The 12383-nt window shown below is 37.8% G+C and overlaps 1 protein-coding gene across 1 annotated transcript; it reads right to left on the bottom strand.

Moving 5' to 3' along the window:
* Positions 1-6018: 6018 nt before the first annotated feature.
* Positions 6019-9537, bottom strand: LOC145778183 (transport and Golgi organization 2 homolog). Its single transcript, XM_082589621.1, has one exon. The coding sequence runs from the start codon at positions 9535-9537 to the stop codon at positions 8707-8709; it is 831 nt and encodes a 276-aa protein (XP_082445747.1). The 3' UTR covers positions 6019-8706.
* Positions 9538-12383: the final 2846 nt, after the last annotated feature.

The following is a 12383-nucleotide window of genomic DNA, read 5'->3' as shown; positions in this document are numbered from 1 at the left end:
GGGGGGGGGACTTGTATACCAGCTCCGAAATATTGTTGATTAAAGTTTGGCAAAAAGGCTGTGTAGAACTATAAAAACTCAAAGGTTAATTCTACACCTACTTGGGAAGCAGTACACTTAAATAAAACTGCAAATATGTTTCAGAGCCTTGTTTGCGTTGTTACCCGAATGAACGCAAAAGCATGACAGCCTAGTAATTAACAGATTTTTATAAAAACAAATTTTTAACAGATTATTTACTTTGGCTGCCGAGCGCAAAAATTTTCCGGCGGAAAAAAGCTCTAGTAAGTCATGCTTGGTCGCTGGAAAAATAAAGGAGCTTAGAGGGCTGGACATATGTGTCCAATTAAATTTTTCCATCACAGTTACGTGGGACATATGTGTCCCGTCAAACTTTAGCTCGTCAGACATAACTGTAGGCAACAAGTAGGCTATCAAGTAAATCTTCTATTGAATAATCATTTTCTAAATGTTTAATTGTTTAAGTTTGTTGAATTGATTTATTTTAATATGAGATTACTGAAATGAGGTTCATTAATTCGACCTCAGCTATGGCTGCAGTGGAGCAATAATGCAAAAACTTGTATCATACTGGGGTAGGCAATTTAGAATACCATAAGTGAATCCTAAACTGTTGGAACTACTTTACTTTTCAACAAGACAACTTTAAGGAACAAGTTTCACTTTAAGGAACTGTAATGAGTAGAGTCGTTTCTCAGAAAGCCGATTGTTTTAGAAAAAACAATTGAAGTTCCTACCACACAATAAAAATTTAAAAAAATGCATAAGGTAAACCTCATACACACATGGCTGGCAAAATCTGTTATTTTTGTAGCCTATTGATTTAATATCTGTAGATACGGTATTGCTTTAGGCTAGAGTAAAACAGAATTTGTTCAAAGTTATCCTCCTTAGATTTAGAAACTGTTCCCACTCACTGACTCACTTTCCTTCAATCACAAACCGAAACCAGTAGAGCAGCAGCAGCTGAGGCTGAGCAGCCTGAGCTTTATTATAGGCCTACCTGATTTGTGATTCCCAGTTCCCACTCCCACTGTCCCAGTGTCCCATATTGTCCAAGCTATAGTGTTGCCAGATGACAACAAGCGATTTTCCTCAACGAACTGAAACAAATCAAAAAATAAAGAGCCCAAAATGTAGATACCAAACTCATGTTCAGCAAACAAACGTTTCGAAAACTATACTGTCTTCATCTTCAGTGTTATAAATGTTTATTTATATTTTATAAATATTGAAGCTAATAACACTGAAGATGAAGACAGTATAGTTTTCGAAACGTTTGTTCGCTGAACATGAGTTTGGTATCTACATTTTGGGCTCTTTATTTTTTGATTAGATTAACCAGGCGTTCCAACCATTTTGCTCCTATGAATTGGAACAAATTCCTCAAAAAGTCGGTTTAGTTTGTTTTTATTTCTGACAATCCCAACGTAAAACGATATATGCCAAACATAGCAGAGGTCTAGAAAAAGGTAGAAGTGACAAAACTTGGAAGTTACAGCATGTTTGATGTCAGCGTGTCAGAGCTAATGCCTGCATTGGTTTGGTTTGGTTTGGTTTTGAATCTTTATCCTCGGACTGACAAAGCCTTGATAGGTTATTCCTGGTACTTGTTCGCATACTTGTAGAGGCACTTGACGCAGGGCCGGTTACCGAGATTGGCAGAGTGAAGTTTTCCGATTGTTGAAGTCTTGTTGCCGAGAAATTATTCCATTCACTAGGTGCCGCTGAATGGAGAGCAGTCCTGAAATGCGTTGCTCAAGCGCACACCCCGAGAGTCGAACCAGCGCCGTGTATCGCCTACAAGATTGCTGGTCTGAACATTGTTTTATATAGTTTTCCATTCACCTTTTTTGGCACCTTTCTGTCACACATGACTCCTGTTATTTTGTTCCCTGCCTGGCGTATCGTCACCTTTCTGTCGTTTGTTCCCTTCTCATCGATTGTCGAACCAAGATGATTGAACTCTTCCATTTGCTTGGGATATTGCTACTAAGCTAGAAGAACCACAAAAACATAAGTTATTGGCGAACACCCACCGCACTGTTGGCATAGACCTTCGGCACCGTAAGCTCATACTACGAAGAAGGTGGTGTTTTTCAGATTGTCACTTCATGGCATGTTAAAAATTACTAGAGAAGCTAAATAACTCGATGAATAGGCCTATAGGTCTACGTCCCGTCGCCAGGGCACGGAATAGAAGACGTTTATTTCATCTTCCATCCTGATATTTTTTCTATCCCATCATAGAAATCTTCCATCTGAAAATATTGTGATTTCTGCATTATAGGCTATAGCCTATGCTCCAAGTTAGCCCAAAAACTATAGGCTAAATTTAAGCTAAAGATTAACAGCAGTATTTTTCTAAGGTTTAAGTAGCTTATAGTATAGGCGATCCTCGTGAGTTGGAGCTAGAAGACCTATAGGCCTTACATCTGTGGTCTTGTTTCAGTGCAACTTCAATACTTTTTGTGGGCTGGTAGAGCGTGAGAGCGATTGCTTTTGAGTGTTTCGTTTTCACCTTGATGTCTGTCCTGTGTGTGTTTGGAGTTTGTAGCGAGGCAAGGGTTAGGGTAACCTACTACTCTCCGAACAGCAAATACCTTAATTAAAGTCGGCTCGACTGCTTTTTGACCAAAGGTCGCAAACGTCGTCGTGGACCTTTTGTCGAGAGGCAACCATTTGCCAACTAGGCTACCAATATTTTTTTTAGCTGAACAAATAATCGCTATGAACGTAAAAAGCAAAACAAATTAGGCTATAGGCTACTGTAATTTATTGATTTAAACTTTTTTTCACCAAATGTATGTTGTAGCCTACAAATATTGATTATTGACACGACGTAATTTTTTTTTTGGCGACAATCAGCCCACTCAACGTCGCGCAGATGTAGCCTAACACTTCCGGTGGTCCAACAACAGGATGCAGTGCGTAGATCTTTTATCGCTTAAATATATTTGAATTTATGGAGTCAACTTGAAGATCGCATTTTTTTTCTGTGCTTCCATAACATGCGAACCAGCCGCAACCATGTTGCATTATCAAGATGGGGCTCCTGCAAAAACGGTTGAGATGCACGCGCCTACTTCTGTGAATACAAGCTGATAGAACAGGTGGGAGGTGTAGCCTAAGCGTTTTAAATAAAGGACTTTATTATCTTAGCTGAAAAAACGTTGGTCGACTGGCACGAGTAAGCATAGGTGTACGGGAAGCATATTTTTTGGTGGTGCAAAAGAATTCTTGCCCAAATATAATCAACTGGCCTAAACAAAAGTACTACACATGTAAGAAAAAGCAATAATATAGCCTTAAAAAAAACAGCATGAGGCATCAACTGACAAGCCTTCTACAAAGCCACTGGTATGATAAGTAGGGGGAAGGCGGGGCAAGTTGAGCAGGTTTTTTGTTAAATCTTTTTTTTTTTTATTTCACTAACTTTTTCGAAGACTCAAGTACAGACAGTAGGCTATTGCATTTCAAAAACATGCTAATAAGCCAAGTTTTTAGACAAAAACTGGTTGGTTTTATTTATTATTTTGCACTGTATTCAAGTTTAAGTAACGATTGCACAACTTGCCCCGGATTATTTTTCCGGGGCAAGTTGTGCAGCACCATGGGGTAAGCTGTGTAGCACATGGGGTAAGTTGAGCAACAACAATCGTTCGTTTTGACTAGGGGCAAGTTGAGCAACATATTACGGCCAGCAAAAGTACAGACAATTTAACAAATCAGCTATTTTTACATTCATTCACTAGTCATTTTTTACATTCATCCACGTGGAAGACTTTGAAACTATGTAAAAATGGCTAATAGGCTAGAACATTTGTAAATTAACAAAGGCGGTTTACAGGAACAGTTGCACAACTTGCCCCGTCATCAATTGCACAACTCGCCCCATTCACACTTTTTTTAAAGAACAAAAAATTTCAAGAAAACTAACAAATGTACGAAAAAATTTTACTTGCGAAAATACAACTACATCATATGTCTACTGACCCCTAGCCTACTCCTAAAGTTTGACTAGTACTATTGTGCATCCAAAAAATCAAAATTTCGTTTGCATCCAAATTTAGATCCTAAGACCTAAACACCTTATAGCCTATCGTTGATCAAGCCTAACCTGCCCAAAAAACTGATAACTGCGATTCACGTGCTTCAAAGGCGTTATAGGTAAAATATAATAATGGCGTTAAAGGTTCATTACGCTATTTATTTCCTTTCAAACGGGGACTTGCACAACTTGCCCCGGGCCCGTTGCACAACTTGCCCCGCCTTCCTCTACGGTATACCATTCTGCAAATTTGCAAAACAACAAATTCATCAAAAGACAATTGAAGGGAGTAGGCTAATTGACACTACACTAACGAACCAGTAGAATGCAGTACTACCGGTACATGGCTCTAAAACTGCAAAGCTAAAACTGCAAACTGAACTAAAAAGTACTGATTAGTGGTAGACTGGTGGTATAGGCTACACAAATTTAAAAGAAGTATTTGTTTTGTCCACTTCGTTGTCCAAATATATCTACAATGCGATTGACATCCACTTTAATTGTTGTTGGTCTTTCCAAGTGCAACAAAGCTAAGTTTGACAGTCGTGTTTGGCCCATTTTTTTTGATATGATGATCAGAAATAAAAAAAAAACAACTGAACTGAACTGTTGATCTCAGATATGTTTTCAATCGTCGTAATCCGGAAAAAGACCTCTCAGCTGAACATGAAGTTGCAAGAACTGTTGCTAGAATTTTTGCTGCTTTGGAAAAGTGGGGCATAGTTTTATCTAATCCATTTGAAATTAGGAATTTTGTACATTGTACAGCAGTTTTGATTTCTCTGTTGCGAGTGAGTTGGTGAAAAAGTTGATATTCCGATTCCAGGAAATCCTGTTCCAAGGTGTAGAATTCAGATATCAACTTCAAGCTTTGTTGGTTGGCATTATTTGTATCTTCCGAAAATTCTCCTTTTGAAGACTAAGGAGAGAATTTGGGCAATTTTTCATATTTGGGCAAGATTTCACACCTATCTATTCTCCTTTTAGGATAGATAGGTATAAAATCTTGCCCAAATATGAAAAATTGCCCAAATTCTCGACAGATTGGGGGTGCGATTGCACCCCCTGCTCGTACACCTATGCGAGTAAGTGTCTTGATTTAGATAAAAGGCAGCGCTCGCTTGATGAAGCGTAAATTTTCGAGTAGAACCGGAGCGACTCGTTCGTATCGATATGAGTTGGCAGGGGCGTTGACAGGGGGGACTAGGTGGTACTTTTGGACCCGGATTTAAAAAATTCCCCGCGACTTCAAACATTATCAAGATCTTAATATAATCAGATCTAAAGGAATTGCCATCAGAGGTTAAAACAGCCCTTTCAGCCGTCAGATGGTAAAGTACCGGGCCCACTTCAGCTTTCTGGTGGTAAAATTAGACCAAAACCACTTTTCCGATTACAGCAATCAGCAAATGTTTGACGTAGGCCCAAACACCTTTCCAAAATCAAATTGAAAACTTTCTGACTGTCTACAGTGCTGTAAATTCTCTTCTGGTGAGCCCAGAATGACCAGTGAAACATCAATGGAATCGGGAAGTAATACTCTAGCGCCATGTGACAAATAAAAGTTCAAGAAAGCAACCGCTAGATAGAGATAGCCTAGTAAGTTTTGCGGTTCAAGAAATTTTAAGATTGCGCAAGATTTGTTAAATGACCATACTTAAACGACATCAATAAAAGTTTGTACACAACTTTTATATTCATAACTTTGTCGATGAGGGAGCCCGAAAATAAATTGGTACCGGGCCCGAGAAATCCTGCCAACGGCCCTGTGAGTTGAATGCCTGAACGAATACGATTGTTCAGTGTGGGACACGGACATCCGGTCACAGTGCGACGTTTATAGCATGAATGAGCGCCAAACACATGCTCAGGACAACACGAGTTCATTATTTAGCCGTTAAATCCGGCAAACTTCAAAACTGAAATTCAACATCGAGTCCATTTGGTTTGCTTTTATTTCTTGCCGCAACAGGAAATATTCATCACACAACAAAGTAACGAAAGTGAAATGAGGTAACTTAATTATATTATTTTAACATTGAAAGATTGAGCCTAAAACCGAAAAAAATGCAAGAATAAAAACAAACAACGAAGACCGTTCTCACTTACAGTAAATATTAATGCTGACAGTAGACTAAACCACAACGGTAGATATATTTTTACATAACTAATTGCCTAACAATAATTAACAAAAAATTGTTTTGCGATAATTTCACCCAGGAACACCAAGATAGGAACACCTATCATTCTAACAAAACACTTCAAAAACAGTAGACAGATTTGAGGGGTTGATGCTGTAGCTCTTATTAGTGTTCAAAACGAAAAACCATGTGCGATACATACATTCAGTTTGACTGGAATTGATACCACCCATCAACTACAAACAGGCAGCGATTCTAAAGAACTTGCCGCATGATTCCATAAATTTAAAGTAGACTGATAAAGAAAAACACTCAATATAAAATTAAACAGATTCTTTGAAAGCGTGATGCCAAAAGGGATGAAGCTTGTCACATAACAAGTTGCAGCTTATTGACCAGACGTTCTCAACCTTTATCTTTCGCCTTGTGAGACATTGTGTGTGTCGACACCAGCTATTTCTGATTCAAAACCTGAAAACTTATCATACAAGCCATTTTCCGGCTTCAGGAAATTTGCTTCCTTAATAGATGCAATATACCAAGAAGCAAGGAATTCATGCGGAATTAAAAACCCTTGTATAGATAGGATATAGTATGTGTGCTTGTACTATTATCGCGATAACACAATTATCAATATTTTTACATAAATTATGCTACTTTCAAACATGTATGCACAGTAAAAAGCAAAACGATCTATTTACACAAGGCATGCAAACATGCACTTTGGCAATTTCACTTTCTATACATATAATTTCCAAGAGTCAATTTACTTGAATTTCAAAGAAATAGAGTACATACATTCAGCCTAGAGTTTGAAATGAAATTTTATCAGCATCCAGTCATTATTATAGGTTGTGGTCGAAAATATCAGTTTTTTTCTATGGGTCTTAGAATGTTGTAGCCTAAATCAGAGCTGAACTTAAAATTTTTAATGCGTAGAGAACTGCCACGTGACGTACTTAAATCACCAGAAAATAGATGATACAGATTGACGAGCAAAGCAATTCCTACAGACTACTTGAAACCAGCACAACGTAAAACAAATACGAGCTGATCCGGCAAGACAACGATTTATTTCCGGAAGGTTGGTCACTTAAGCAATTACCGTATTTCTAAACTACAACATAGAAAAAACATACATCAGTACACGACTATTCAAACACAGCAAAGAGCCTTCCTGAAAAAACTTTTCTACTTTTTCAACCTCAATATGCCCGTACAAGGCCTGTCCATCAGTAAAACGAACGTGCTGCTGCGCTAACCATCAACTCAATAAAATAAACTTCACTTAAAATGGTGATCTGAGGTCAAAATAGTTTAAAATAGCAAACCGAATCCCAAAACGTAAACAAAGAGAACACATTAAAAAAATCAATCCCACAACTGATAAGACGAATTGAGTGCAAAAAGTTGAATTAAATTTGCATATGCATTTTAAGCGACTCTACAAACAATCGGCTGCTGTTGTTGACTGATAACAATACACAGATAAAATTTTACAGTATAATAAATTATGATGCTCGGAGTCACACCATGGTTTTTCAAGTGCTTCAATGTTTGTATTATTAAACTATGGCCCTATTGTCTTAACCAGCTGTGATAAATGTTCAAACATACAGTAGAATAACTTGAAGGTATGCAAGGGAATTTTCGACAAGATTCCTAAGCAAAATTTAAAAAACAGGACAACTATAACTTTATCTGCTAACCAGATAACATCACACGTGATGTTTTATCCCGGATCGGAATGGCCCGTTTCGGTGAATCCGATTTGGTGAGTCCGATCCCTTAACGGGGGATTTTTTCAATTTTTTTTTTTAATTATCGGGTACCGTAGCCTATTTATCATTGCCGTTTTAGGGTTAGGGGTGAAAGGTTAGGAACTCACCGAATCGGACTCACCGAATAGTAGCAGACCCGTTTTATCCTAGCATTGTTTCCACACTCAAGACACTTTAATTGAATCATCAAAATTAACTTAAACAGAATGGCCATAAGGGAAGCACCTTTTGTTTAAAGTATCTATCATGTGATCGAACAACCAAGTTTTAGTGGTGTGTAGTTAGCCTTTTTGTGTATGAAATTTTACTCAGCACTTTCATATCTTAAACTTTGTAACTGCACTTGATGTTTCCGATTTTATAGTTGCTTTGTCAAAAAGGCTACCGGATGCAAATAAGTGCTTGCTTTATGTTTTGGAAATTACTGGTATAAAACGTATATGTTTTTCAAGCATTGTTACAACACTGCACAGCTTGTAAAGGTAGTGCATACTGGATACTAATTACAATGAGACTTCACTTCGAGTAAGTTTCTAACGGTACGATCATGAGGTATTGTTAGTTACTTAAGCAAAATTGTGATGTATATTCATTATTCAGTATATAACTATATATATTATTGCAAGATGATAATATCTATGTACAACTATTATATCTAAACACAAGTAATAGCACAAAAACAAATTAATACAATTTTAGTGCAAAACTTATTTTATTGCAACTGAAGAGAAAAATCAAAATTTTCATATTGCCACTTTGGTGACAACATATCTGCATCAAATGTTAAGTTTTTTTCACAAAAATACAAGTGATTATTTTTATCAAGTAAAACAACAGTTTGAGTGCGTGTACCATAAGTAGGAAGCCCTCCAATCATAACTGAGCAATAAGAGCGCAGCACAGTTGTATTTAGTCTGGAGTTACATTGTTCCATGATTAATTCATCAGGATGCAATGGTGTCAAATCAGAAAGTAAGCTATCAACCAAAGAGCTCGTCAATTCAGTGTGTGTTAAAGAATGATCAGCAATAATTTCCTCAAACTTTGAAGAACCATACTTTACTTTATTCCATTCTGAACCAAGCCTACTACAAGCCAAAGTATAATTATTCTTAGTTAACTGATAAGGTGAAGAAGGATCTTTGTTAGAATAGTAACTTGCATTGATGGTTGTAGATGTTACCTCTCCCCCAATGAAGTTAAATGGCCTGTAAACTTTGTTGGTAAATTTGTTTTCAATGTATTTTTCAATAGAAATGTCAGACTTCAAAAAATCTTTTACAATTGATCCACGAGAATTTCCTGGCTCTTTATGGTTCGGTGATAAATAATTTGTCACAAATCCAAATCTACCAGTTTTTGTTACTCCAAGCCATGTCCCATCACTCTCAACATCTACACCACAAAGTACATTTGGATCTTGTGGTAGAAAGTGGGCAGGCAAGCTTGGTCTACTCAAGAACTCATCTCTGTTAGCAGCAATTATCAACTTGTAATTTCCTATGGCACAGGATGGGTCAGAATGAAAAAAGACAATACACATCTTCTTACAATACTTTCTTATGATTTTCCTTGAAAGGAAGAAACTGGTATATAGTTATAATGTAATGGAAAATACTAATCTTCTATGATAAAATGTAATCATTTGGTTATCTGTCGTACACTTAAACAACAAGGTTGTGAAAAATGAAATAAATGTCCGATGTTAAACATTTTGTTAAACAAGCATCATGTTAAACAAGCTACGTTTGATCTTTTTTGCGAATGGTCTCACTTTCGTTACGTCACAGTCAAACTTCAGTTCCAGATTAGCGTAAGGGAATATGAATATGACATCATAATGAACATGACAATAAAATAACCGATACAAACTAAAGACGCACTGAAACAATTGCTTTTTACAAATCTTTGCTTTTTACCAGTGTTGTACGTTGACGGCGTCAACTTTTTGTTGACGCTGAGGCTAGCGCCGTCAGTTTATTTTTTAGTTGACGGAAGTGATAGCGCCGTCAAATATTTTGCCGATTTTAAGCGTCACGCGCTATGCGTCATTTTTTGTTTTCATGGAAAATCTTGTTTCACAATGTATTCTGGCCAGCGCGACTCATCCGAATTACCCGCTTTCACGTTGGTTGGAATAGTTATCTGGAATACAAGCGGAAGAAGTTCGCCAAATGTTGATCACTCATATTGTGAGCAGTAGGCTATCGAGAACGAGGGATCAGTGAGAGAAAGCGAAAAATCAATGAATGTCATCGCGGAGGTTGAAGATACTTTATTTGTTTTATGCCCCTGAAAAGAGCGATGCTGGTGCAGTGGACCTCGTTAAAAAATGTATATGTATATGCTAAGCCATCACAGCACGCTTGGAACAGTGATACGCTACCTTTCCGAATAAACGTTTTCAAGACTTGTTTTTGAAATACAACACCATCCAGCGCTGCTGTGGAATGCATGTTTTCACTTGGAAAGGACATTATGTGTCCCAAACGTAGCAGATTGTCAGACAAACGTTTTGAAATGCTTGTGTTTCTACAAGGAAATAACTAATAAGCTAAGCAGCTAATTACAATACAGTATCAAAACATAATACCTGCTCTTTATTTATAGCTATTGTTAGCCTAAACTTGGTTGAAATGCTTCCGTTTTGTGAGACCCTGGCTAAAATAGCGCTGACGCAGCACTTTACGCCGTAAAGTTTTTAGGCAATTCAGGCTGACGCTGTCAATATATTTCATTGACGTGTACAACACTGTTTTTTTGTTTTTACAAATCAAAATGCGGCAAATCCGAAGGTGCCACTTTAAAGATAACAGGTCACGAGACGCGCTTTTTAGGTCGCTTTTTAAAGACTAGCCATTGCGAATTTGCGAACATACACATTCAATGAAATCTGTTTGAAAACTCTCGCCCACCCAGAATTTCCCTCTTCTAAGAAAAAATTGACGCCTATGCCTAGTACACATACGGTATCGCTTTGCCTTCACCCAATGCCTTAGTCCGTTGTGCACTTGACTGCATGAGGCAAGCAGTCACCAGCCCTTCGGACAGACGAAAAGTTATTCACTGTCCAGTGTCCAGGCTGTGCAATGACTGCAAGTGCATTGTGCATGGCGGAATGGCCCGTTTCGGTGAGTTCGATTCGGTGAGTCCAATTCGGTGAGTCCGATTCCCTATTCGGTGATTTTTTGAATTTTTTTTTTAAATTATTGGGTACCGTAGCCTAATTACCATTGCCCTTTTAGGGTTAGGGGTTAGGAGTTAGGAACTCACCGAATTGAACTCACCGAATCGGACTCACCGAATCGGACTCACCGAATAGTAGCAGACCCGTGCATGGCATAGTCTGCATAGTCTGGCACTGACTGCAAGTGCATGGCATAGTCATCACTTATCAGAATGTATGCAAAGAATAAAGAAGATATTCCACTGAATGAAAGGCTGTTGTTCAGGAGACAGAAAACCAGTCTCTGTGATGGTTTGGGGTGGGGTAACTTCAACTGGTGAAAAAACTCCCCTCCTCTTCATTGAAGAAGGAGTATAAGTTAATTAACATGTTTATTTGAAAATGTTGGAGAAATTGATTCCCTGGATCAATGCAACATTTGGAGAAGACAGAATAACTTTTCAACTAGACGGGACTACGTCCCACACAACGAATCTTGTCCAGGACTGGTGTAAGGATAATATGGCAGGGTTTTGGTCAAAATAATTATGGCCTCCATTGTAGCCCTGAACATGGACTCTGCCTACCCAATAAATCACGAGGTGTGGAGGGGAAGACTTTGTTCTCGACAGACAGGCCACACCCTCGACATTAGGATTAATTCATGGCCTGTATAATCAAAATTGGTTGATGATGATCCTCTCCTGATTTAAACCCAATGGACTTTGCAATATGGAGTATCTTGGAGTGAAGCCTGTTCTTCAAATCATTCAACTGCATTACATTGCAGCTTTGAAGGTAAAATTGCGCACTTGTTGGGAAAAAATATCATCACACACCATACATGCCTCATGCAGTCAAGTGCACAACAGACTAAGGCATTTGGTGAAGGCAAAAAGAGGATATATTGAAAAATAAGAGTACATTTTGTTTATACTTTTCCTTGTACTTTTCGGATGCAACCTAATTTGTACCATGAACAATTCGTATCGTCAGTTTGTACCTTGAAAAGATCGAGTGAAAAAATTAAAAAAAGCCGAAGTCGCTGATTGCAGTTTCCGCAAACATATTAAAATTTTCCGCAAACAAACAAAAACTCTTTGTTTGTTGCTTACCAGAAATTTATAAATGTTTGATTACCAACATTTATATTATTACCAGAAATTTAAAAATGTTTGCGAAAACTCTGATCAACCCTAACCCCTAATCTTTTTAAAATATTT

The sequence above is a fragment of the Aplidium turbinatum genome, chromosome 10, assembly GCF_918807975.1.
Source record: "Aplidium turbinatum chromosome 10, kaAplTurb1.1, whole genome shotgun sequence".
Lineage (NCBI taxonomy): Eukaryota > Metazoa > Chordata > Ascidiacea > Aplousobranchia > Polyclinidae > Aplidium > Aplidium turbinatum.
The sequence above is the reverse complement of the archived record's forward strand: the minus strand, read 5'-3'. Positions and strand labels throughout refer to the sequence as shown.

What these genes read in the sequence shown, in the direction of transcription:
- LOC145778183 (XM_082589621.1), bottom strand. Translation starts at nt 9,537, where the DNA reads ATGTGTATTGTCTTTTTTCATTCTGACCCATCCTGTGCCATAGGAAAT.